This window comes from Penicillium roqueforti (assembly GCF_015533775.1).
Source record: "Penicillium roqueforti strain LCP96 04111 chromosome Unknown scaffold_01, whole genome shotgun sequence".
NCBI classification, from domain to species: domain Eukaryota; kingdom Fungi; phylum Ascomycota; class Eurotiomycetes; order Eurotiales; family Aspergillaceae; genus Penicillium; species Penicillium roqueforti.
Genome location: NW_024067565.1, coordinates 1,667,901 through 1,694,898, shown reverse-complemented (window position 1 = coordinate 1,694,898; position 26,998 = coordinate 1,667,901). Strand labels below are relative to the sequence as shown.

At 50.4% G+C, this 26,998-nt stretch overlaps 6 protein-coding genes across 6 annotated transcripts; 4 read left to right on the top strand and 2 right to left on the bottom strand.

The window, feature by feature from the left end:
• Nucleotides 1-498: 498 nt before the first annotated feature.
• Nucleotides 499-6,023, bottom strand: amdX (putative C2H2 transcription factor (AmdX); the record flags this gene model as incomplete). Its single annotated transcript, XM_039074494.1, has 12 exons — nt 499-584; nt 647-2,745; nt 2,813-2,824; nt 2,875-3,967; nt 4,017-4,077; nt 4,274-4,291; nt 4,418-4,447; nt 4,518-4,566; nt 4,646-4,660; nt 4,801-4,907; nt 4,951-5,012; nt 5,966-6,023. The coding sequence occupies 12 exons, from the start codon at nt 6,021-6,023 to the stop codon at nt 499-501; spliced, it is 3,690 nt and encodes a 1,229-aa protein (XP_038933625.1).
• Nucleotides 6,024-10,429: 4,406 nt separating this feature from the next.
• Nucleotides 10,430-12,026, bottom strand: LCP9604111_1076 (ribosome biosynthesis protein RRB1; the record flags this gene model as incomplete). Its single annotated transcript, XM_039074483.1, has 3 exons — nt 10,430-10,454; nt 10,511-11,771; nt 11,831-12,026. The coding sequence occupies 3 exons, from the start codon at nt 12,024-12,026 to the stop codon at nt 10,430-10,432; spliced, it is 1,482 nt and encodes a 493-aa protein (XP_038933624.1).
• A 564-nt stretch (nt 12,027-12,590) lies between these two features.
• Nucleotides 12,591-13,843, top strand: LCP9604111_1075 (Spg1/Tem1 GTP-binding protein; the record flags this gene model as incomplete). Its single annotated transcript, XM_039074472.1, has 4 exons — nt 12,591-13,197; nt 13,254-13,546; nt 13,596-13,670; nt 13,745-13,843. 4 exons carry the CDS (start codon nt 12,591-12,593, stop codon nt 13,841-13,843), a joined length of 1,074 nt encoding a protein of 357 aa, XP_038933623.1.
• Nucleotides 13,844-14,734: 891 nt separating this feature from the next.
• Nucleotides 14,735-16,912, top strand: LCP9604111_1074 (uncharacterized protein; the record flags this gene model as incomplete). The annotated part of the gene is made up of 1 exon (XM_039074461.1): nt 14,735-16,912. The coding sequence occupies one exon, from the start codon at nt 14,735-14,737 to the stop codon at nt 16,910-16,912; it is 2,178 nt and encodes a 725-aa protein (XP_038933622.1).
• A 3,134-nt stretch (nt 16,913-20,046) lies between these two features.
• On the top strand, nt 20,047-22,928 carry LCP9604111_1073 (uncharacterized protein; the record flags this gene model as incomplete). Its single annotated transcript, XM_039074450.1, has 3 exons — nt 20,047-20,384; nt 20,439-22,292; nt 22,343-22,928. 3 exons carry the CDS (start codon nt 20,047-20,049, stop codon nt 22,926-22,928), a joined length of 2,778 nt encoding a protein of 925 aa, XP_038933621.1.
• Nucleotides 22,929-24,676: 1,748 nt separating this feature from the next.
• LCP9604111_1072 (sugar porter family MFS transporter) lies at nt 24,677-26,449 on the top strand (the record flags this gene model as incomplete). The annotated part of the gene is made up of 3 exons (XM_039074439.1): nt 24,677-24,981; nt 25,042-25,242; nt 25,306-26,449. The coding sequence occupies 3 exons, from the start codon at nt 24,677-24,679 to the stop codon at nt 26,447-26,449; spliced, it is 1,650 nt and encodes a 549-aa protein (XP_038933620.1).
• Between the last annotated feature and the right edge of the window lie 549 nt (nt 26,450-26,998).

Here is a 26,998-nt window from a genome sequence, read left to right as displayed (position 1 = left end):
TGATCTAGCATTTACATACTAACAGCAACCCTTGAAGAAAGGTAAATCATATTCACACGAAGTATAATTCTGGATAATCAAACACCGCACAGGCAAAGGAAAGAATAATGAAATCTCAGCCTCGACCGAAGTCAGTAAGTCGAGGAAAGGAAACCAGAAATTTCCACACTCCAATTCAACATCACACCACAGCAAGGACATCAGTCGGGGGTTACAAAAAGCAAGAACGCTAACAATCGGAGAAACATGAAATGACATGAGCAGGCAATTTGTCTATGACACAGATAATCAAAGTCTCAAAGCAGGGTATCAAAGGCGGTACGCATGTTGCGAGAGAGAGGGAGGGAACGGGTGCGGGTTATTGGTGCAGATACACATGCTTCGATGGGAAGAAGGGGTGTTGTTGCCTGGGATTGTTTATTCATGATACACGGGCGCGCGCGAATGCGAAATAGGAGTTGGAGAGATGGGGGCAATATATGGTGGTGGGAATGGTCATTAAGGGGTCATCATCACGGAGTGCTCGGTACGCTCCTTCATTCGCATGGCTTGGGCTTCCAGAGAGCGGGCCATCAGTTTCGTCACTGCGGGTAGGTGTTAGAGAATCGTTTTGATTTGTGGAAGTTTGGGGATGGCTGAAACTAACCTGGCCAGACAGCAGCTCGTTCCAAAAGACTGGCTGTCGCAATCAATATTTTACATCCGTATCCTCCTTCCACAAGACTGGGTAGCCGTTGCACAGCACTCAGCGCGGACATGGAATTTCCAGTTTGGTACTGGCGCTGCATTTTCATCTCAATACTCCGCAAGATTTCCTTGATCTTGTCCACCAGCTTGCAGTCCTCGTCTTCTAATAGCATGACTCCAGGTACTTGAGTCAAGTCGACATCGTCGCGGCCAAGGATACCAAGGTAGGGGCCCACCCGTTCTTGAACAGTAGTGATCCACTCCGCGAGCACCTGTGCACAATCGAAAGCACACAACGCGCACTGGATGGGTAGTTCACGCGACGAGAACTCGGCAAAAGTGTTACCAAGACGATCCGACATAGATATAGAATCTGCTGCGTAGAATGCTGCTTTGCGCAGGTGCTTTTCACGCTTAGGTTGGCCCATCTTATATATATTGGAGAGAGCATGCATGGGATCATCTTGTGTCGGTGTCTTGGAGATGGCTAGATCTGAAACTCCTAAATCGGCGATGGAGTCTCGTCTCACGTCAATGTGACCCGTGAGAGACGGATCGACAACGTCGTTCATTGCAGCATCTGAGTGCTGGAAAATCTCAGTACCACGTGCGAGCTCATCCGCCATGCCATTCCAATCGCGTTGCCAGAACGCCTCTTTGCATCGGCCTAGGTTGACGAATAGACGAACATAGGCCAAATCTAGAAGGGGGATGCTGTCTGCAGACAAAGGTCCAGCCCCGAACGGATTCGGTCGCTCTAGGCTGTGGACAGGGTTGCTAGCCCATGCTGCTTGCCATGCCCGTAGAGCGGGCTCGATGTGGGCTTGCATAGCATCGGTCTCCTGCGGTGTCCATTGTCGGCCCATGTGCCTTTGGCGAGTCTCCCAGATATAGTTGTGGAGTGAGTAGATGAGTACCAGGCAGCCGAAAGTACTCGGGCGGTTTTCAGAATTAGAGAGATCGTCAGAGTTGTGGAACAAGTTCGCCGATTGATTCTGCTCTCGTTGGCTGGCAGTTAGAAGAGACGTCAAAGCAGTAGAAAAGGACGAGGTTTTTGTTTGGCCGCCCATCTTCTTCCAGGCCTGGGGTGATTCGGCTGCCCAAAGGTCCTCTTCACAGGGAAGATCAAGGCGAATTTCCGAATTTGTGAGTGCAGGTGAATGGTTGTAGGCAGAGACGAGAAAGCTGGAAAGAACAAAGATAGCGTAGAGGGTACGTTTCCGCTCCTCTCCAATCTTCCAATTCAGCCAATCTCGGCGCTCTTTCGGTTGACTAAACGACGAAGACATCCAGTTTTCCGAGTCACCAGCAGAATCATTTCCATTTTTACCAGCAACAAGATGATCTTGCGGCAGGTTCTTGGGGTCCAGGTGATGTGTCAATTCGGCTGCGCGTGCAAGACTGACCAAAGCAGCACAGTGTGTGCTAGCAATATCTGCGGATGTCTTGTCGCCGCAGGTGTGTCCGTATATAACGTTCAAGAGCATTGCTTGTACCAACCAAAGCGGGGTGTTGTGTACTGAGCTATCGCGGGAGGAATGTGAACGATTGAGAGCAGCAGACATGTCGGCCTTTCGTCGTTCTTCGAGGTATAACTGAATCATCTTTTTCGCGGCGTCGAAGAGATCCTTGGAGGCGGCAGATTCGTATTCGTACAGAGCACCAATAGCCGCCATGGAGAGGATCAGGCAACCCCCGCCTCCAGCGACGCCGGTCGAGCTGAGATTGAGGTGTCCGCTTGGCGTGCGCAGGTTGTTTGTATACTGGGGAGCTTGGAAATTGAGCGTGGGGATATGGAGAAACGGGATGTGGGGGTGGAAGTAGGTGATGTAGGCCGAAATGTACCGTTGTAAGTCCGAGGTGCTGGGCAGTTGACTGGAGCTGTTGAAGCCAGTCGAACGGGCGAACAACTCGCGACTGTTTAGAAGTCCACTTGCGGGCTGGGAATACTTGCGATGATTGAAGCCAGTGGGGGTCGACATGCTCGCTAATAGAGCCTGTCGTGTGGAGTCTGTAAATGTATCCGTTGAGACTGGTGAATGTTCATTTCGTAGGGCACTATTCGGGAAAGGAACGTTGAGAGGATTAGGAGATTCTCCGTTGGTTGCCATAGAGGGAAACATACTCTGAGAATGTCCTCCCATGACGGGCTGGCCGACCGAGGTCATAGATGGGGGGGTAGCGTACGTCTCAGAAAACGGATTCTGGGCCATTAGAGACTTGGGAGACACTGTCTCCGGGGGGAACCCCAGATCGTTCAACGTCGTTGGGGAAAAGTCGAGGGCGAATTGGTTGGCCGGGTGGTGGGCAGTGAACGCGTTGTGCCAACCGTTAGAGATAGGAATGCGATTCGGACCATCCAACATGGCCTCGCTGATTCCGCTTTGGCTACCCGTGCTCATTGCGGATGGCGATGACTCGTCAATGACTGAGTCGTTGCCATTTCCCATAACCATGCCTGTGTCAAACCCGTTCATCCAGTCAAAGTGCATATCTTCATCCATCATGGGATCCGCAGTGGTTGAAAGTCCATTGTGATAGTGACCGAACGGAGACGAGGGCGAATCGTTGAAGCCTTGTGGGGATCCTGCAAAGTGTAATTGCGCTGGGTTGATGGTGCTACCGTGGCCCATCAGCATGCCATCGATACCCGTGTCAAAGCTCCCATACACGGGAGCAGTCCGAAGTCCTCCGGACATGTCCATAGGAAGTCCGGAAGTTTCGATCTTCGCGAGGCCGTTCATCGAAGTGTGTCCAGAGCCGAATCCCCTATAGTCCATACTTGAGCCGACCGAAGAACTAAGGCTGGGGTGATATGCGTGAGCCGATTGGGTGGGCGCAGATGACGGATTACCGGCACCGGGGATACCCAATGCCGCCCCCTCAACGTGGCTGATGGTGTTGGCCCTCGGGCGCATCGAAGAAGCTGAACTGTTGGCAATGGAATTCTTGCGAACCCGGTTAGCACCGGGTGCGGCGCCCGTACTCTCACGGCGACCGTTTCTCGGTCGGGAAGATGGCGTGGTGGTCATGTGTAGCTTCTGCTGGTGTCGCAGGAGCAGATCGCGCCGAGCGAAGCACCGCGCGCAGTCCGGACACTCGAATGGCTTCTCCTTTGTGTGGGAGCGCTCATGGCGCTTGAGGTGCTCCAATCGCGCAAATGAGCGACCGCAGGTGGTGCAGACGTGGGGCCGAGGCTTATCTGTTTTAGGGGGCGGGATGTTGCCATTGGCACCCATTTGACCGCTCAGGTCGGTCTGCTTCTTTGCGTCCTTTGGAGCTACATATGGTAAGAATTGCACCGAGGGAATTGTCTTTGCGAAACTCACCAGGCATATTTCCCGGAATTTCGTGGATACTGGCAAGGTCCACCACTTTTGGGTTATGGTCCTGATCTTGTCCGACCATAGCATCCAATAGCATTCTAGTCTTTGGAAACTCCTCACAGACCAAAGTCTTGCTCACAGGTCTCGGAGGTGGCGAAGTCGTTGCGACTCGGGAAATTGCTAAGAAAGAGAGGTTGCGTCAATCGTATGATGGAACGAAGATCGCGTCGGGCACGATATTTGATCTTTCAAATTTGTACAATGTGCCGCATCAACGACTGTTCCATCCAAATGACATCAAGTCAGCATGTGTCTTGCATGATGCGTAGAGGGTTGCTATCACAACGACCCAAGGTACCGAGGCTATCAGGAACCTTGTCGTGAGATAGATGAAGGGGACCCACCAATATAAGGCGAACAAATTTACAGTCGGTCTATCGAAGGATTCGGCGTGTGTTTGGAGAAGAGGTTGAATGAGATTCGATTATTGCAGGGTATGAGGACCTGAGACCGGTATGGGGGGGGGTATGGTATGGAGCCTAGTGCTTGACGTCTGTTTGTAATCGGCGACATCAGCGGACTGCACCAACATGAATGATACTCAGCCATCGCACTTCGATCAGATCACTCACATCAGACTGGCGGAGCTAAAGCAGTGACTTGTATATGCTTTTAAACTCGGGCATCCATTGAGCGAATTGATCTCGCAACTTGGAGAGAGTTGGATAAGCCAAAGATAACCGATGGAGTGCAGATAGGCAATTGTCGATAAGCAATGAGAACCCACGACAACACCGGGGAAGCGACGATGATGAAAAGAGACGGATGGCAGGAGAGGTGGAAGTAGTTGGGAAGTTCGAAATTGCCTCCGAAGGTTGAGTATCCAGAGTCGTTCTACAGCAGAGCGAGAGGTACCTGGGCCAGGGTACTTACATACACCGTTGGCAGTGGCAGTAGTGGCGGGTAGAGAGGAACCGGGAAATGCTGGGGGGAAGTACTCTGGAGGTACCGGTGATAAGAGGGTCCGAGGACAAAGGTACACCGAGGGTACATACGAGGCAACTACCAACCAGGGCGATGTCAGGCCCAGACAACCGCACAGCAGACGAGTGACGGACGAGTCAGCAGACGGTACCGATACAGAGCGCAGGTGGTGGATCCCCGACACACGGGCTGATCGTCTCTGCCAATGATGCCCCCACGATTAACTAGGGTGATACCGAATGCGGCGTAGACTGAATCTTACGGACACGCACGTTCTACCGGATGTCCACCAGTTCCTGGCTCTGGTTATCAACGAGATTGGTCTCCACGTACTTGCCGTGTTGGGACTAGCGGCGTAACGCCAGACTTGACTAGTATTGTGTTATTTGCGTACGATGTTATTTACCGTTTCATGAAACATGAATTGCATGCTCTGGAATGCAATTGACTGATTGAATTAAATAGGAATTCGGAGATTCGGGAATTTGGGAATTTGGGGTTTCAACTGAATTGCATCAACTGATGATAACTGCCCAGGTGTGTATATCGTAAAGAATACGCGGCTGCACTAACCAAATTCCTGCCCCGGGTGGATATTGTTTTAATTATTTAATATTATCCTCTAAGCCTCCTGGAAGTATCGGGGTGGGCCCGAGAGTTACTGAGCATAACAAGCTCATACACGTTTTTATCATAATGGTAATCTATATGTAGTATAGAACTCGTGACCGGTCTATCAGCTTTTATTTTCTTTTATTCCCATTCGCCTCCAATTCCCTCCTTTCCAAGGCTCACTTCGACATCGAAACGAAACATTCCAGAATCCATCCCGAGAGCGGAGTGTCCGGGTATAAACAAGCGGAAAGATCCATGCGCCATTTTTGTGGGGGAGACCAAGTCAAAAAAAAAAAAGGGTTCGTGTGGGGAATTCCCCCAGACATAAAACGGAATATGTACATAACACGCACGGCTGTGCTGCAATTGGATGTGCCGACAAGGAATATCCTCCGGTTCCCTATGGCACATGGTCTGGCGTGGCGAAGGGTTGTAATTTGAAGGGAACATTGGATGGGGTCGTTTTGTTTCTTTCCTTTTTTCGGGTCCTTGGCTCCCCCAGACTTTTAATTGGGTTTCCCCGGAATCTGCCCCTCGAGCGTTTTCTAGAATCTCCATCCCGTCGCTGTAAGGACTCGTTGTCCACGTTACGCCACGCCGTTTTGAGTTTGGGTCGCACGGAACGAGGCGAGCATGGGCACCCTAGCCCATTGGGCGTGCAGCCGACCCCATCGGATCGGTGTCGGATCTGGGGTTATGGTGACGATCCAGTATCTCGGTGCTAACACAGCTTTGGGGTCATTCCAAGGTGGACTTGGATGCAGACAAAGAGGAAAGCGGTCACACAGACACGGCTATGAACGCTTCTTTGTCAACTTTCCTTTGTCTGTTTTTTCCAACCCTCGCCATGTCTGGAATACATTGTAGACTCGCATTTGGTCGCACGGACACCTCTTTTGCAGAATCCCCCGGACTTGACAATGCACTAGTTGCACACTAGGGAGAGTCTAAGGAGGCTGCAGGTGACCCGAGATGAGTCAAGGGGGGTGGTTGACAAATGAAATGGCAGTGCCGCAAGCCACCCTCCCCAGCTCCGACGCAGTGAGCTGTCTCTAAGCTGTGTTGATGTCGGGGTTGATCCGGACTATCCCAATGGTGAATAAGCTGCAAGGGTCTGGCTTTCCCCTTAAGAACATCGACATACTAAAGGCATCCGACCTATTTCCAATAATTTGCATGCGTCCATGCAAGTATAATGTAATTGCCGTGTTGACCTCGTGAGCAATATATCCGATATGTCCGACATTGAGCCACGGAGTATATCCGAAAGCCCTATATTGTAGATGAAGGGGATTGGTTCTGGCGAAGACATGTCTCCTCTAGATATTTAGAGCATCGTACACCTCAGCCCAAACATACTTCGCCGGTGTTGGACACAGCTAATACTGGTTACGCAACGCAGCGAAGCCGTTCGTAAATGCCATATAGCCTAAATAGACAGATTTAACCCCAGGAAACAGCCTTGCGCCGATATCCGTCAGTTCCAACCAATCTTCTGATGCAGGTCCTCATTGAGAAAGCCATCGCTTCGTCATGAGCTCATCAGTAACTCAGGGGCAGACGCCACTGGCCCTAATCATGCGATGATACTGCACCTGCACTCTTAGGCACTACACTTGACACTACATATATACTAGCGAACAAGGGCATCCTTGTATGAGCGCTAGCCATACATCGAGCGCCGATTCCACCAAACGTCATTGCATAACCGCGCTTCGCAGATGATCTGACAATATACACTATGTAACATGCAGCGCAGTCAACTTCCCTTTTCCGTGTTTTACGCAGTAATTCATCGAGACAATAAATTACAGCCGATAAAACACCGGCTCAGACAATGTCTAGCTATCAAAACGTCCCACTTAAATTCTCCGCCCATCCCTGCGTATCATGGGGGGCCGGTAGTGGCCAGTGCTGGCATCAATGCGGGATGGCGGAATTGACACCCCTGATCGGACTTTCAGCCGGGCCTTTTGTTTTTGTTTTTGTCCTTACCGGGTAGCTCATCGGATATGTGACTATGCACCCGGGTTGGGTGGTTTATTTCTGTGAAGAATAGTACTCAGTCGATAAGGCGTCATTGGCGCACCTTAACAGTATATCGTAGATTCCTTCCGGATTGACCTTGATTTAATCAGATTAGCCCAAAGAAGAATACGGTGTGCCTGAGTTCGCCTCGTATGTCACTCTGTTTAATTCTCTTGCACAGTGAGGCTCTTGTCTCGGCCCCATGCGTCATTATAGGTCCACAATGAAACCGTTAATACAGACAACCGAACTCGAGAGTCGAATGGCTCGGTTGAATTTTTCGGACCTACCACAGTTGTATTCTTCTTATGTATCTTGACTTACCAGAACCATAAATCATAATAAAAAGGCACCAAGTCAACCACGCCATTCCAGATCGAGCGGCAAAAAGACGTGGGGTGACAGCACGGATGATCAGCGCCGGGACATCGAGGGGACCGAAGGCCTGAAATAACGGCAATTGGCGAAAATGCATCCCGGCCAGGACCAAGTCAAATGTCGCACACGATCAACTGGCCGCATATTTACTCGAAACACGCAATCGCAATCCAGGCAATGACAATTCATAGCAGTGGAGTGGATAGAAGATATGGAGGCTAGTGGAGCTCCCGCGAGCTATGGAGAGACACAATTCTTTACGGCGTAGTATTGTCGATTGATCTGCGCAGTTCTCGGCCATGTGCCTGGATAAAGCAATGGGCCCGGCGATGAACAATTGGCTGATACGGCCTGGACTATTACTCCAGATATCATTATTATGACACCGTATATTGACGATAACAAACGCCTAGCTATCATTTTGTATATTGGATATTGGATATTGGATATTGGACTCCGTACGGAGTACTCCGTATTGACGCTATGTCTCCGAATAGTGGATAGTACGGAGTACGGAGAACGGTGTAGCAATACTACATCGGAAGCAGATCGCAAATAGCTACCTCGCCAGGCGCTCAGGCTCGCGGTCTGACTGGATGGGCCGAGTCCCTGTGGACGATCAAGGTTTAGTGTGGGTATAAGGTCGGATCGGAGAAGCTGCCATGGTACGGCGTTGGTTGTGTTCGGACCTGCCCAGGAACAGTGCTTTTCATCAAGGAAATGAAGAGCATTTGTGGCGAGTCCTGGGGTTGATCCAGCGCTAAGATCAAACATGAAGATGTTTATATTTAGTTTCAGTATGGAGTGTACCCAGTAACTATAATGTACACATGTACATCGAATGCAACATTATGTTATTATGTTATAGGGCAATAACATCAGTACCTCGACATCATATGGTCTTTCAGTACTGTACATAAATTACCGGCGGAACAGACCGCTCGATTCTCCGATAAGAGAAAAAAGAGGCTGGACTTGACAAATAGTAAAGTGATATCGGAGAGATTATTCGACCGGCGAACAAGCCGATGTCGCAAAAATGGAGCTATTTTAGTCTTATGTTTCTGCTCTGCTAACGCAAACGCGACAGAAGTTAGATCTGATGTGATTGGGCTGGATTCGGGCGTGCATTAGCGGTATTTATTCGAGGCACGATGACGAGAGAGAATGGAATGCTCTTTTCCAGATTGGATAGGAGCAGACTTGGCCGGTAGATCAGATCGATTGGTTTTCTAGCGTGAGGTACCATACGATTATTAGATTTACATTTCTGAATACATATACAGTACGCACTGCTTCTAGGTATCACCACAACCGAGGTATCTCACATAGACAGTATAGACTACTACATGTAGGTATATACACGCTATATAATATACTTCTCACCTGACTCCGATGTCTTGAGCCGAGAAACACAAGCACAACAGTCAAATCCGTCTGACACAAATGCGCGCAACAGTCTCCATTCGAATTCATGCATGTCATACCTAGAGCGTTAATCCACTCCACAGGCTCCATATGTACTTATGTATGCCATGGCATTGCAATATCCATACAATAATCGTCCAATACAGCACCGTCGAGTGGGTCTTTTCGCATTGACAACAAAGAAAACATCCCACATCGCCACAATGCGCAGCCAAGTCGATCTGCCTAACAGCTTCGCAACCTTGGACTACAACATATGTGTATTGTGATCCGTACCACTTTTGATTCTGTATTTCAAATGTTATCGGTTTATGTCCATATAAACTCCGTATATAAAGAAAGAAAGATATTCAGCTACGTCGAGAATCATTGAGCCGACTGGCCCATTCGTCGCGCCCGACTCGGCCCCAGGCCAAGTCAGCGCCGAAAGGCTACGGATATGTACTAGGTCACGTCGCATGTAATAGGCTGCATATGTATCTGTCTGTACGGAGTAATTAATGGCGCATTGGCGATCTGACACGGTCCATCCTGTGACTTTGCACATGTGCAGGTTATCCCTGCCAACGTCTTGTATGTTTGATGTTTTGAATAGGCGAGGATAGCGAGTTCACATCTTTGGATAAGTCCGTGGAAGTAGTGATAGGGGTATTTCCGCTGCATATGCTCTGCTGATGCTTTGCATTGCAGAATTGCCCTGTCAAAGGAGGCGGAGTTGCCTGGATCATTCCGCTGTCAACTGTCAAGTACCATCCCTGCAGAATGTATATCAACCTCATTGATAATGCGATCTGTCTATTTACTATGCCAGATATAACGACAAAAACTTTTTCTTCACCACCCTGACCATCTGAAGGAAAGGGTCTAACTCCGAGCATAATGATATTGAGGAGCAAAAAATCCACAGAATTCGAATGGTATATGAGCAAGACATGGCACATGAAATTCCCGAGTTAGTCGGAGCGTAGATACATTTTCTTCGTCTAGACACTGATCGTCTTGAAAACACTATTAAAAGGAACTGGTTAGCTTGGCTCAACCGCATGATAACGAATATAACATACCTGAATCCACTGCTGCCGGTCGCCATGAGCGTACCGGGCATCTGTGCCTGCCAGTGGAGTTCCTTGACAGACTCCATATAGTGCACGAACAGCAGTTGCGAAGGAATGTCCACCATGTTGGCCTGGCGGCTTTCTTCGTCGTCCAGCTCGACAGCAAGATCCCAAAGTGTGACAGTGTTGTCTGCCGAGCCAACGGCCACCACACTGTCGTCTGAGGGGTGCCATTCGATAGTGGTGATCGGCTCCTTGTGGAAGTCGAATGATGCAACGGGGGTAGAGGTGATCTGGGCAGAAGGCGCCGCGGCATTGGGCTTCCAGTGACGCAAATCCCAGACTGCCCACTGTCCATCGTCGGCTCCAGTGGCCAAAAGGTGAGCGGCCTGGTTAGACCAGCTCATAACGTTCACGTCGGTTTTGGAGACCTGGACGTCCACGGCGGGCTTGCGCGACTTGGATCGCACATCCCAAACCTTTACGCTACCGTCACTGCTAGCGGATGCAAACACGTTGCGCTCGTTAGGAGACCACTGCAATTCCTCAATTGAGGAAGCATGGCCTGTGAACGGCCGGGTGTCGGTAACCCAGCCGCCACCTTCTGTGCGAGTGGTGGCATAGATCAATCCGTTATTGTCACCGGTCAACAGCTTTCCAAGAGGCTGGAGCGGAGACCAATCCAATGCATATCCTTCAGTCTTGTGCATGCGCAGGGTGGAAAGAGGCTTAGATGCCGAAGGAGGAAGAATAGTGCCGGGAACATCGAAGCTAGAAAGGTGGGCGGTAACATCGTGAATGACGACTTGCGAGTTCTCGAGCCAGGTCGCGGTAAGGGTCTGCGGGGGCTTGGAGTAATCACCGGACTGGGAGGGGGTCTGGTGGGTACGAATGCGGTTCGTCGTTGAGCCAAGCGGGATCGACTTGCTCTCCAGAATGGGCTCGCCCATGTCGTCGTCGTCCGAGTCGCTTTCTGAATCCTCACCTCCCCTCTCCATCTTGCTCAGTCCGCTCATCTTGAGCACCATGAGTTCATTTTCCTTGGATTTCGAGCCCTCAGCTTGTGTACCAGTAACAGCGTAGACAGTAGCGGGGTAGGTCTTGCGGTTATCACCGAGTGAATCGCGCACAATATCGAAGGAAAGGCATGGCCATGGTGTGCTGAGTGTGTGGAGCATATCGTAAGTGGAGGGATCGGGCGATAGTGTCTCTCCGGGAGCCAATTTTGTTCGCCCAGGAATGAAAGTCTCCTTGTCGACATCCATAGCTTCTATAAGATTTAAACAAGGTTAGTTCAGTTGAACAGGCTGAGGATTGAAGAATGCGCACCCTTCTCTTCCTCCTCGCGCTCAGCATCTGGGCGACCATCCACTCCGGCCTCTAGAATCTCATCTTCACTCTCAAATTCATCCTCGTACTCGTCTTCGAACTCCCCCGCCTCGTCCATTGGGGCATCTGCAATTGGCCGCTCGCCAGCCTTGAGGGCGGCAGTGTGCTCGTCCGCTTCAGCGCTTCTCTTGGACATCTTGAACCCGTAAAAAGTGTTAATTATAAGGGTGTCGAGACCGAGGAGGGGGATGTGCGATAAGAACTTTTTTTTTCCCGTAAATTTTGGCAACAGCGTGGGAGCGGCGCTAAACCTATCGTGGCCTAGCGTAAGATCCCAGTTGCCCACCCTCGAGCTGAAGGTACACCAGAGAGAGCCTTGACGTTCTTATTTAGTGCCTAGGCCCCGCAGTTTCGAAGGAGTCAAATATTTGACGTTTATTTCCAGCCTGGTTCCTGCGTTTGTTTGCTTTGACTCGCATTTCCGTCACCCCTCCCAATTCGGTCTGTTTACTCAGGGACAACCCTTGTCCGCTGACCCCCCCCCGAGAACCAACACAGCTCGGCCTCTTCAATTTTCTCAAAATCAATCCCCTGAGGCAGTACACATGCAATCTCGTTAGATTGCGCTGGAATTTCAGCCCGTTGTGATATTGGTTAGTCCCCTCTTGAGCTTCTTCACCCCGCGCGTATATGCTGACAGTCAGAACTTGTTGGCAGGTTGCTTCTCTGAATTCTACACCGAAACCGATCTTGAAACGTCATGGAGCCTAATTTGGACCCTCTTGGTGCTCCTGGGGTGGATGCGCCCGCTGTTCCTGTCGTTGCGGAATCCGAGCAGATTGCTCCGGAGGATCAGACAGAACAGGCGCAGGAGGGCCAGGAGCTTGCGCCCGAACAGCCCCTTGAACAACCTTTAGACCAACCTCTGGAACAGCCTGCGCCTATCTCGGCCAATACCGAAGAGCCGGCTTCCGACCACACCATTAGCCGTGCGGCCATCAACAATGGCTATAACAGCGATTCGAAGGCGCATTACCACTCCCGATCGACCGACTTTCATCAATCTGCTCCCGAATACGCCGCCCAAGATACTGATCAGTCCCGCCAGGGCTCATCTCCATTGCTCAGCCACCACCCTCTACCTGTTCCCAACTCCAGGCCAGGATCTGGACTCTCTAGTGGTCCAGAACGGGCCCCTGTTTCCCAGCTGCAGCACCAAGACGCCGGTCAGCGCCAAGCCTCGCAGGCTAACAAGAACAGTGTGGTGATTAAGGTTGGTATGGTGGGCGATGCGCAGATCGGAAAGACTAGTTTGATGGTCAAGTACGTCGAGGGCAGCTGGGACGAGGATTACATCCAGACGTTAGGTAAGTTGAATTTCTGTTCTACAGTAGCTCTGTTTACTAACCAAGGACTTGTGAAGGCGTCAACTTTATGGAAAAGACAATCTCAATTCGAAACACTGAAATCACCTTCTCGATTTGGGATCTTGGTGGCCAGCGCGAGTTCGTTAATATGCTACCGCTTGTCTGCAATGACGCTGTTGCAATTCTTTTCATGTTTGATCTCACTCGCAAGAGTACATTGAATTCGATTAAGGAGTGGTATCGCCAGGGACGTGGCTTCAATAAGACAGCCATCCCCTTCCTGGTGGGCACCAAGTATGATCACTTTGTGAACTTTCCCCGTGAGGATCAGGAGGAGATATCTATCCAGGTACGTGTGATCCTCGTTTTTTTTTCCGCGATTACTAACATATTTGCAGGCCAAGCGATTTGCCAAGGCTATGAAGGCTAGTCTGATATTTAGCAGCACCAGCCATAGCATCAATGTGCAAAAGGTAAGTTGCAGCCGTCCACACCCTGTTGCTCGGTTTATTCCAAGTCTGATAGAACACATACTGACCCACTGCAGATCTTCAAGATCGTTCTAGCCAAGGCATTCGATCTAAAGTGTACCATTCCGGAGATCGAGAATGTTGGCGAGCCCCTGCTCCTCTACAAGAATGTCTAAGTTTGCCCTGACGATGATGTACATTGGGACGAAGTGACGCTGCTGATGATCGACGCTGGCCCTCTACCCCCACGGCTTTACCACTTTGTGAATTTCCCTTTCTTTTCTCCAACGATGTACGTGACTTTTCTTATGTCTGTATCACGGCCTCGGGTTCTTCTGGCGGGTTGCATGCTGTCAATTGGAGATCTCGAGGCTTCTTATTCTTTAACTGCTACCCTTCTCCTTGTCATTTTCTTTGCTTCATCTTCTTCCTTCATCCATCTGCACGTACCTAGTTTCCTTATTTTTTTGAGGGCTTCACCGGTTCAAGGCGTTTGGGACTCCGAATCATGATATTCTGGAAATAAATTCAAACATCTTCTGCTTGCAACTTATAATTCATCGGGTTTTTACTGTGTATGTTGTAGATCCGTAACTTGAATTTCCAAATATAGATCCGGACCCATGGGTAGGCCCCAGGGCTGACCCCTCTTTAGTTGAGCCTCCTGTTGTTTAATTCCTTTCTTTCTTGTATTGTCTTTCGCCGTGTTTCTCTCGGGGACTCTAGTTGAATCAAATTATCTAAGGTTATACAAAGAAGTTCATCTGCACAAATTAAATCTTTCCCCGCCTTTTCCCGCCGTCTACCCAAAACTTAAGAAGCGGGAGAAGATACCTAAAGAAGACATCTAAAAATACAATCCAAGAAGCCTATGAAATGACTATTGAAATGACTACGAAATGACATGACAAGCCGCATAACCGGCCTACTATCCTTGTCAGTAATAATTCGCAGTCGTGTTTCAGAGTCCGACAAGGCTATTTTCGCCCCCGCCAAGCCAAGAACGAGGTACCTAAGCTCGAGCGGACGTCTCAACTTTCTCTTCAATATCATTATGCTCAGGCACCATGGCCGAAGATCCTCAGTTGAATTCTATCCAGCAACGGATCGCCGCCCTTAACCAGTCGCAACTGGCCCGCCCACCGGGAGGACCTGGACCATCATTCCGCCCGACCGAACGGAGCGCGTCCGTCAACAACCCTCCCTCATACGATGCAGTCGGCTCTGTCGTGGATCGAACATCTGTCGGAAATGAACCCGCAGATAACAGAACTCAGAGGCCGGTCCTGCGACCGCCTCCAATGGAAACTCTCCGGCCTCAAGTGAAACCAAAGCCAAAAGCCCCCCCACCATTGCCCACGCGAAGGTCAGATCGCCTGCCTCCCCCTACACCAGCCCGTCCTCCGCTGCCACCGCGTAGGCCAACGGACCAAAAGCGCCGGCCATCCCTTGAGTCAGCCACTTCCGATGCGTCACATTCGACAACGTCGACAGCTACAACTACAACTACGGGGCGAGGCACATCGACAACTTCGGTGAACTCTACTGGGAACAATCGCATCAAGGCGCCCGCATGGGGTGAGACCGAGCTGCCTGCGTTGCCTGCCCGCAGACCAAAAGAGCAAGTTAGCTTGGAACCGGCCCCGCGGCCTACGATTAGTAGTAAGAGGAGCTTTGGGAGCCTGTCTGCTCGACTGACCTCCAAAATATCGCTACCGGGGTCCAAACCGCCCGTTCCCTCTATTCCAAGTCAGCCTGCGCAGCCGACTCAACCTCCTCGTCCTACTTCCTCTCCAAATCCTAACCAGTCACCTCCACGTTATGAGGATGAGCAACCCCCGGTGCCTCGACTGCCATCACGTCGGCCATCCGCGGTACCCACAGACACAAATGGAACTGGTGATGACTCAAGTGTTAATCTACCTATCCGGAAGACATTGCCTCCTCCACCAATGCCTGCGCAAAGAAAGGATCCTAGGCAGCTCGGGTTTGGTAATCCCAAATCCAGCACAGCTGCCCCCAATGGAACACCACCACCGGTTCCACATGGCTCTCGTCCGGATTTATCCAAAATTATGGCTTCAAAGCCACGTTTGAATGGCTCGGCTGTGTCTCCAAGCCCTCCACCTCCCACCTCAGACACGGAATGCATGGTATGCCGGGACTTCTCAGGTCCTGATAACCATGCGGCCCGGTATCCTCGTGCATCGCTTCCCACGCAGGATATGACGTGGCTGGCCAATGAGCTGACAGCGCCGTTCCCATCCTTGACAGATAAGGCACGCGCGATATTTACGTGGTTGCATCATAACATTGCCTACGATACCTATGCCTTCTTTAACAATTGCGTGAAGTCCTCCACGCCAGCCAGTACCCTCGCATCTGGACTGGCAGTCTGCGAAGGCTACGCGGGACTATTTGCAGCATTAGCCACCCACGCCGGCCTAGAGGCAATCGTAGTCGGCGGTCACGGCAAAGGCTTCGGACACAACGCACTTGCTCCAGGGGCCCCGGTGCCACCATTCGAAGGCAACCACGCCTGGAACGCCGTCAAAATCGATGGAGGCCGATGGAAACTAATCGACTCCTGCTGGGGTGCAGGAGCAATAGATGGCGCCGGGCAGCCATACAAGCAACGATTCGAACCGTCGATGTTCACAATGCCGAACGAAGAGTTCGGCCTAAAGCACTTCCCATCAAACAAACGCCAGTTTTTCCGCGAGGACGGACGCCCGGATATAACCTGGGAAGAGTATATTCTCACAGACCCGGAACGACCAAATGGCGTCCAAGCCCTACAGGTCTACAGCGACGCCGACAAGCGCACCATTGGCCGGAAGACCTTCCACCCACAAGGCCTGCACATCTCCATCAGCACGCCTGGCGCAATGCGCTTCCAGTTCGGTCTTCTCTGTCCGCACTGGACCCTCGCTCGCCACAGCCACATCCAGCATGCGGGCTTGTTCCTGCTTATGATTCATGGCGTGGACGGGCGCGAGGACGACAAACTCCCTTTCACGCATGTACCAGGCTCCGGACCCGCGGGCGGTGGTGAGTTCTGGTATGTGGATGTTCCTAGTGCGCGTATGCTCGGTGCACCTGGTCAGAAGCTGCAGTTGGCTGTGTTGACTAGCTTTGGGGATCGGAAGGATGCTAGTGGTGTTACGGCGCAGGAGTTTCAGGAGAAGGTTGGCCGTGTTGGTATGGGTTGGGCTTATGTTGCTGAGTGGGAGCTGGTTAGGTAGATTTCTCGTCCTTGGCGGGTGCTTAATATTAATATAAAGTTTGTCTTTTGGAACTCTGCTGTACAAACGGTGTTTGGTGTTGGATAAACAAATAAGAAGTTTCAGTCACCATGAGATTGGAAGGGAAGACATCATGCTCTCAAGTTTTTGGATGTTGCTTTCGCTTTTCTCCATGTCATCCTCTAGCTCGAATCAAGGGACAGCTTGTTACTCTAGCCTAGGCATATGACTCAAACCTACAAGTCTTCGGCTATGGAGATTTACACCCCTCATGTATTCCGTGGGACTCGTCAAGTGGCAATGAGAGCCACGACTTCAGGAACGTCCACGAGAAAGCCCAGTTTGATGTTTGATGCAGACCTACATGGACCTCATACATATGGTAATGTCATGGTCCCTGTGGTAGGTGAAGCAGCATGTGCTACGGCACCCTCTGCCGACGCTGTCTCATGGGGCTACGGAGAGATGGTGGTTGAGAGAGGTGTGGAGGAGAGAAGAAGAGAAGAAGAAGAGTTGGGGGGAAGGAGGCCCTTTTATACCTCCAACCCACGTGCCTTCCTAAAGTGCCCCGTTGCCTGAAAGCGACTGGCAAACAAAGGTTACCTAGACAAAGGCTTATATAATGACATAAATAGCACCCATTCAGCTTCCAAACTCAGTACTTGCCAACTTCTTCAAACATCTTGAGGCCCGATCAACAATCATGCCTTCCTTGATGGATCTCCCCTCGAACTGTCTCTCTCTGCTCCTGACAAATCGTCAAGTTTCGGTGGAAACCCAATAGGTCCTCAATCGAATGAAGGAAACCACCTACATTCTTGACCTTTCGGTTCTAAATGAAATGTATATGTTTTCAACCTGGATTTCAGTCCCACGGCTTACGACCCGTCTCTCTACGCTGCACATAGACATGCGCTTCTTTGGACGCATCGTCACCAGTAAAGATGCGCTTTGTTCTGAAAGCGCTACCTTCTCTCTCAATCACTGTTTTTACCGCTACTTGGACCGATTCTTGACATATGGACCAGTGGGTAGGAAAGATGACCGTGGAATCATCGCTGAAACCCTCGTCCTCGACTTTCACTCAGCGGAGACGGAACTATCATTTCCCCCTGGTCACATGAGTTATGAAGATTGGGAGGCCAATCGTTGTGGCAACCCCAGGTGGGACGATGAACAGATGGATGAGGTTCTGAAGTACAAAACACGTCCACAGTGGCCTTTGTCTGCAATGAGACTTTGGTTGGCATTTATAACTAAAGTGGGCTACGGAGTTGAAGATTATGGGTCACTATATGAGAGCATTGGTACCATCACCCTGCTTCTGAATGGACGGTTGGAGACTGCTTTTGATCTTGCGGATCAATTGGCAGAGGTCCCCAATGAGATGTACGATCGGTATCCGAACTTTAATGTTCCTAAGTTTCAGAAGTGGAGAGAAAGGACGCTTTCAAGAAGAGAAGCGGTCGGACTTTGTACTGTGCAGCCACGGGACCTATGGTCTAGGTAGGGGAAGGGCAGTTGATGTCTCTAACGTCGATGGGGGATACTCTGATGATGATGCAAATGCGATACTCTTCCTGCGATGATCTAGATGAATGCATACATACATTCATATGTACCTACCTAGGTAGTCTTGTTAACATGATATCACAACTTGGCCGAAAAAGTAGGGAAAAGCGACCTGGCCTGTACCTGAAGAGCTCATCGACATGTCCTTCACGTCCTTCACTAATGACTCAAGTCTATTTAAGCCAATCAACTCGTAAATACAGGAAGCCTGAAATCGTAGTGGAGATTGCTCAATACGATTTCAGCAGGCAAAGAAGATAATGAAGGTCGATCACATATGGATCATATCAGCAAGTACCACGTGCAGCTAGCTGTCTGGATCAGACAGAAAAGGGCCTTCCAATGTGACGGCTGACTTCTCTTTCTCGCTACTATAGGGAGATACATATATGCATGAAAGCGCAATCTCGGTTGGGTCCTGGACCCTGGTTTCGCTGAGCGGAGTTGACCCGCTCGTTTAGGGCATTGTACCAGCGAGTACACCATCATCTGTGACCTTCGGTTTAGTGTATCATAGGCAAGAGATCTAAGATACGTCAACGAGTGCAATACAACTCACCGACTGTTCCTCCTTCTGGTGGTATTCTAGTGATGTCATCGTGATGTCTAGAACTATATATAGAGTGTCACTCAATCTTGGGCGGGTATGAGTGTACATATATATTTCCACAGAAATACCGTAGTCATAAGCATCCGCCAAATCCAGTTAACAATTGAGCGATCCACATCTCTGTAAGATGGCTTGATGGAAGATATATTGAATCGGCTTTTTTGTTGATTCCCCGGTTCTATGTGTGCCAAGCATAGTTCAATGTCGATCGGCCCAATAAGGCTGAAAGAGGGGGTTGCCAATCAGCTCGCCTCATTTGGACTGACATAACCTGGTTTGAAACAGCTTAACTGCATGTAGTTAGAGCTTCGAAGGTTCGTCCGGATGATCCCAACTTTGGAAGGAACCCCTAGATTACAACCATAGAGAAGTGGCGACATACAACAGAAATGTCACATATGTTGTACCGTAAGCCTGTCAGATTTCGGCTTTCCTTTTCTGTCTTAGTTCTCACCCCTTAATTAGCCAGAGACAGTAAGCGTGCCATTCGCTTTGGCCCCTACAACTAACATACGTGTTCGATTGTACGGAGCATCTATTCTGTCTAGACCCTGCTAAGCGAAATAAGACCAAGACATGTAATCTCCTCACCACCAATCAACAATAGTTGCATGTAACTTAATTAGACCTAGGACATTTCCCAGTTGAAAATGAGGTCGAGATTACAAGTGCAGTCGATAGTGTTTGCTGACTTTGTTCTATTTGCACTGTTTGCTCTCCCCCTTGCCTATCCCGGTAATTCCGCACGTGGTCACATTTGCGCCAAGAACCGTCAGGAAGAGCCCGGGCGTTGCTCCGTAAAGTGCATGAACCCGTGCCCCGCCCTATGGTTGGACCCCTGGATTTTCAGTGTCCAGTTTTTTTTTAACTTGTCTCTCTCTCTTCCTTGTCGGCTTATGTATCCGTCCTCAATTTCTAGCCTGTCTTCCCTTCAGAGGGTGCTGTTGCTGGCATGAAATCTTCATGGAATCGTCCCGGAGATCTCTCCCAGCTCCGTCGGCAACTCGAGGATTCGGCCATCTTCGCCCTCAAAGTGGCCAGATCCCCCCAGCTCTACCTGGACGCGTCTCGCACATATTTCTTCTCAATTACTTTCATCTCCCTCATCCTGTCAAAATGCTTCCATCTCTGCGTCCATCTCACGTCGCTCGCGGTTCCATCACTCATTCCGTGGGGCCCCACCTTCTTCCTGGTGGACATCCTGCTCATTCTGGTCGCGTGCTACCTGACCCGGTCGTTTGAATCGCGGGTTTGGCAGAACGTAGCTGCAATTGTAACTCTTTTATTCAGGTAAGCTGTCGTCCGGGACTCGTAAGCAACATTCAATTGCTAATCGCATCTCAGTCTATATATCTCCTCCGTAACTTCCGCCAACATCTCCTTCTATGTACATACAGGTGCGGAGATTCACTGGGGGAAGTCGGAAAGTTCCCAGGAGGAAAATCCCAATACGGCTACCCAGACTGTCCTGTCCATGTTGACTGTCGGTATCTTCGTCGACACGTTGATTATGATCGTTGCGTACTTCGCTACGCCGTATCTCTTCCAAGCCACCGAAACTTTCCTGGAGATTTGGGGTTCGTTTTTGCTATTCCCTTTCCGCCGGTGTCTTCCACGAAAGCCATTGTCCGATCCAGAGACCTATCAGCAGATTGAAATCGATGACTATGATGAGGGTCACAACGACAGCGACTCCGTATCACAATTGGATGCACCTCGTCAACCCGAGCAGAAGCCGACGCGGTCGTTGCTGAAGCGCGTGATCGTCATATCGTGCGGCTTAATCCTAGTTCTCCTCAGTTGCATTCGTCCACGCGGTGCGGACTACGGCTATCTCTCTGGCTCCCTGTCTCTTGCGCCGTTCAGCAGCCACAGATATTCGCCCGCTCATGAAACTCCAACGCCAGCGAATGGAAGTGCCCCTCCTGCAATTGCCCCTCCTACAAGTGCCCCAGAAAATACCCCAGAAAGTACCCCAGCAGGAAAGGCTCCAGAAAAAGTCCCAGCAAGTGTTCCAGAAAGCGCCCCTAAAATTCCTGCTAATGGAAATGCCACCTATGAAAATGTCACCTTGTTACCGGCCGATTTCAGCTGGCTGGAGGGCCACACTGCTCTGGACTCCTTCCCCACATTTGACTGGTTACCTTCATACAATTCGTCAGATGGCTTCCCGGATTGGTCTCCCTTCCGCATCAATAAACACAACAAGGCCGACTATGTGTATGAACACTACAATCCGTTGAAGGATCCTCTACACACGCCAAACCTCCAGAACGATATTTTGGAGCCTATACGTGAACTTCTCCACAACGGAAGTGTGAAGATTAAACATGTCATTCTCATTAAGCTAGAGAGCACTCGACAGGATGTGTGGCCCTTCCGCTCAAACTCTTACATCATGAAGCACGTCAATGAATCTTACCCAGACGGCATCCCCAAGGACGTCCAGGAGAGGCTCACTAAGCTCACCCCTACCGCCGAGCGCTTGACCGGGTTTGGGACCGGGTTCCATAAGGATGGGGATGATCTTCCGAAGCCGTATGGTGGCATCAGTGCAAGCAACGCTTACACTTCCGGGACCTATACTTTAAAGAGTATTACGGGCACTGTGTGCGGAGTGAATCCCATGGCTGTTGAGGCCAACCTCGAGTACCTGCACGATATTTACCAGCCTTGCTTGCCGCACATACTCGATGCGATAAACCACCAGCCAAACACCACTGGCGAGGCAGATGACTGGACTTCTTGGCCGTGGCATACTATGTGGATGCAGTCACACCCTGACGACTGGGATAAGCATTATATGCTTCATCCTGCTCTAGGGTACAAGGATATCATGGCAAAGCGAACAATCGACGCAGGTGGTCGTAAATATATCCCAGAAGAAACAGCAGAGGAAGAGGAACATGGCCATGAGGATAAGCTATTGAAAAATTATCTCCGGGATGTCATCGACGATGCCAAGAAGAACAACACCCGCCTCTTTCTCAGCCATTTAACACATAATACACATACTCCGTATTATATCCCTGGTGATTATAAGGAGATGCTGGGGGATGTGTCGACTGAACAGAATGAGAGGTTGAACCGATACCTCAATACTATAGCCTACCAGGATGAGTGGGTCGCCGAGATCCTGAAGCTTCTTGATGATGCCGGCATTGCCGATGAGACCCTTCTAGTGATGACTGGTGACCAGTAAGTTCTACCTATAACTCGCAGTCCATTCAGCCTCTGACTTGATTTAGCGGCCTATCACTTCCAAATGACGGCGGTATCACCGCCTGGCATTCCCCTCACGTCGGCAATTTCCACGTGCCGCTATTCTTCTCTCACCCTAAGCTGCCCCAGATCGAAGTCAAAACTGCTGTCCTCTCTACCCAAATTCTCCCCACGATTCTCGATCTTCTCGTCGAAACCTCCTCTATTGATAAGCAGTCTAATAAGATCATCAAAGACCTACTTCCGATGTACGAGGGCCAGTCGATGATACGCGCACTCATCCCCGAGCACAATGGCAAGCAAGAATGGCATTTCTCCACAATGAACCCTGGTGGAACGTGGTTCACCATGCGAGCGGCCGCACAGCCGTACCGTCTGATCGTGCCCCTCAAGCCCGAAGCTAAGTGGCGATTCACCGATGTCGTCGCCGACCCATTCGAGCTCAAACCCCAGGAAGATCACCAACTCCTGTTCTTGGTCGACGCCGTGCGGAAGCAGCATGGACCCGAGGCTGTGAAGTGGCTCAGCGAGGCGGCCCATGTGGCCAAGTGGTGGGTTTCGGAGAACCACCGCCGTTGGAAATATGATCCTCAGAACCCGGAGAACAATTGAAGTTCTACCGGGGTGAAAGTGGATCAGCGTGCTCTCTGATCGCAACGTCTAACGAGGTTGAGAGCCGCGTGTTCCTCTGTATAGGAGCTGGTGATGTTGATCGAAGTCGGGTTCGTGTCTATAATGAGGTCCCGAGTGATGTATATTAATTGTCGGGTGTTGAGAGCGGGGAAACTCTTTCCAGAAATGGTTTTGTATTTTGTCAAATGATCTACCACAAGCAGTTATCTTTATGTATTTCCAATGCGATGTTGTTCTTACCCTCAACGAGACTCGATTTCAGGTGAAGTAGCATGCTATATCACCAACTCTGGCGCGGACCTGATGGTAGAAGTCATTCTGGCAAGTTCAAAAGGTGTGGTGCCAGTCAATATATCTAGCGTACGTTGGACATGGCCGTTCTTGGATGAGACTTTAACTAGATTACCATGGCCCGTGCAATATCAAGGGGGAAGAAAGGCAACGGCCTGCACCATTGATGTCAGTGGCTTGAAAATAAGAGCAAAAGCCAGAACATATGAGAGATCATCCACGCTAGTCTTGGTGAGCGCAATTAGGATTTCGGATTCCCCCAGCCCTCCGCATCTTTCCACGCGGGGAACATCACATAAGATATACGAATGGATTTGAGGATCTAGATGATCATCTACGTAACAACGTGGGCATTCATATTCCACTCCATCCCAATAGCAAGTGACAATACCAGGTAGTCCGAAGCCCCGAACACAATCAAACTTCGCAGCGGGCGAACTAGGCACAACAATTGCCAACATCAGTCCAGAAAAGGAAAAAAACCACCGCAGGCCGAGTTCAAGCCGACTCCACCTCGGCGAGCGGCAGCCACTGAAGTTAACGAGAAGCCGCGTACTGTCCCATTCTGGAAAGATGGCCGTAGACGGGGCCCCGGACTTAAGATGGTGAGCGTCACCGGTTGAAGTGATGTTCTTCTCATTCGTTTCTTACGTAGCTATGTGGGCACTCCGGCTAAATTGCGAAGATAATACAGTAAAATTACCTGGTACGTGTTGCGTTGACCTGTTTCTTGACAGGGAAATGCGGGTTGGGTCTGGGGATATCGGAAAATCGTACACCCTGTTTTGAATGAATCCACACTTCCTAAAGAACCTCATTTCCAGAAGAGTGTCTTTATTTTTATTTTCTAGTAATAATTAAGTACTGCCCAGAAACGCCACTGCCGTCCAAGGGGAATCAGCCGACTCTTTTCTCGCCCGAACACGGCTTCCGGATTCGGGGAACTTCTCAATTACCGCGCTTGGCCTTCTTCGGCTTAGGAATTTTGTGAGCTCGTGGCCCGATTCCCCGGATCCCAGTCTTTGCCGGGGTAGTCCACCAATCATCATGGAGCGGGTGGATAAGCATAATCCGGCTTCCGCCAATTAAAGTTCGTTTTGGTAGCTGGGGTTGCAAGCGGAGTCTTGGCATAGTCTTGTTGTAACTCTCCCTTTTTATTATTGTTATTATCTACAGATGATCACATGTTTTACAATAATCCCTCTCCGTGGACGATCCATACACGGGATAGGGAGTGGGGATGCTGGAAGAAAACAGAACGAAAACAATGCCTATATGCGGGTGGATTTGACTAGTCATGTATTTCTTACTGTAGGGCATTTTGCCGGCATGCGATCTATTTAAGCAGGGAGGTTTTTCCTCATCCTTTTTCGGTTTCTTGTACTTTCTCTCTTCTTTTGCCATCATTCTCCCCTGGCTTGGGTCTAACAGTCACCATGTTTGTCGTGGGGAATCTCTACGCCATCACGGCGGTGTCCGTCATTGGCGGTGCACTGTTCGGTTTCGATATCTCGTCCATGTCGGCCATTATCGGGACGCCGGCTTATAAGTGTTATTTCAATCATGGGCCTCGGGGCCCTCCATTCAACGACGACGATGTATGTAGTGGTCTTAGCACCCTGGCTCAAGGTGGTGTTACCGCTGCCATGCCCGGTGGCTCTTGGCTCGGTGCTCTTATCTCTGGTTTCATTTCGGATCGTCTTGGTCGCAAGTATGCTATCATGGTTGGTTGTGTTCTTTGGTAAGTGGTCATGGTTAGGGTGGAGTTGCCATTGAGCTGTTGTGGTTAACATCCTGTTAGGGTTATCGGCTCCGTCATCGTATGCGCTTCCCAGAACATGGGTATGCTCATTGCCGGACGAGTCATCAACGGTCTCAGCGTCGGAATTGAGTCCGCCCAGGTTCCTGTCTATATCTCGGAGCTTTCTCCTCCCTCCAAGCGTGGTCGTCTCGTCGGCTCTCAGCAGTGGGCCATCACCTGGGGTATCCTGATCATGTACTAGTATGTGGTAACACCTGGTTTGAGATTCGAAAAGTGACTCAGTAGCTGACTCTTGTTCCACAGTATCTCCTTCGGTTGCTCATTCATCGGACATGGCAACAGCTCCACCTCCCACAACTACAGCGAGTCCGTCTTCCGTATCCCATGGGGTGTACAGGCAGTTCCCGCTGTTCTCCTCTTCTTCGGAATGATGGTCTTGCCCGAGTCCCCTCGTTGGTTGGCCCGCAAGGACCGCTGGGACGAGTGTCAGGCGGTGCTGACCCTGGTCCACGGCAAGGGCGACATGAACAGCCCCTTCGTTCTAGCCGAGATGCAAGAGATCCGCGACATTTGCGAGTTCGAGCGCGAGAACAAGGACGTTAGCTACCTCGAGTTGTTCGAGCCCAGGATGATCCACCGCACCATGACTGGAATCTGGACGCAAATCTGGTCCCAGCTGACCGGTATGAACGTCATGATGTACTACATCACGTATGTTTTCACCATGGCCGGGTACAAGGGTGATGCCACCCTCCTCGCTTCCTCCATCCAGTACATCATCAACGTGGTCATGACCATGCCCGCCTTGATCTGGGTTGACCGCTGGGGCCGTCGTCCCACTCTCCTGATCGGCGCTGTTTTCATGATGATCTGGATGTTTGCCAACGCGGGTATCATGGCCAAGTACGGCGTGATTGTCCCCGGCGGTATTGACGGCGTGGCGGAGGCATCAATGCTTCTGAGTGGCGCCCCTGCCAAGGGACTAATTGCCTGCACATACCTGTTCGTGGCTTCGTACGCTCCGACCTGGGGTCCCGTATCGTGGGTGTACCCTTCAGAGCTGTACCCTCTACGTGTGCGTGGTAAAGCCGTTGCTTTGGCTACCTCGTTCAACTGGGCGTTCAACACGGCGCTTGGTCTGTTCGTGCCCACTGCTTTTGCCACGATCCGCTGGCAGACGTACATCATTTTCGGTGTTTTCTTGTTCGCCATGACCATTCACGTCTTCTTCTTGTTCCCTGAGACTTCTGGTAAGACTCTAGAGGAAATCGAGCAGATCTTTGAGGATCCCAACGGTATCCCTTATATCGGTACCCCGGCCTGGAAGACTACCCACGATACCAAGCGCACTATGGCTGCCGAGTCGGGTGATATTGAGATCCTTGGTGAAAAACTGGCTGGTGCTGACAAGCGCGCTGCCACTCACGCTGAGGTTGTCGACGCATAGAAGTTGAGCGTGTATAGACGAGGTTGTTAGATGGCTCCGCTGTATTATTGTTTTGCTTCTCTTTTGGGTTAGACATGTTCATGTCGATATGATGTCATGTTATACAATTCAACAACTGCATAAATCCACAATCCGTGCATATATCAACGAATCCCAACATTTTTATCCAGCTTCAATATGCTCGTATTCGGGACTGTGGGATCGTAAACACGTCGGGGTCCCAAATAGGATATGTCGCTGTCCGCGGTCGTCTCGCAAGTTCCGTGGGAGTCTCGCAAGTATTGGCCATTTGATTGGCAGTCCTAGGCGAATTCCAAACCAGCCCGGGATGTATATAGGGGTTTCCGAGAAGCTAGTTGCTGCATCCCAAAAAGGCGCATCAAAGGAAATGAAGATGCCAAGACTTTCCGATCGGAGCTGCGAAGCTGTCTGGTCAACGGGGGTGGAGTTCTTCACCCCCTGGAAAAAAAAAATGGATAGTCACCTTTCACAATCTTCTTCACCCGATCGTCCTGGTTATGAGTCTCGAGTCTCTCTTCTCATTCCCTT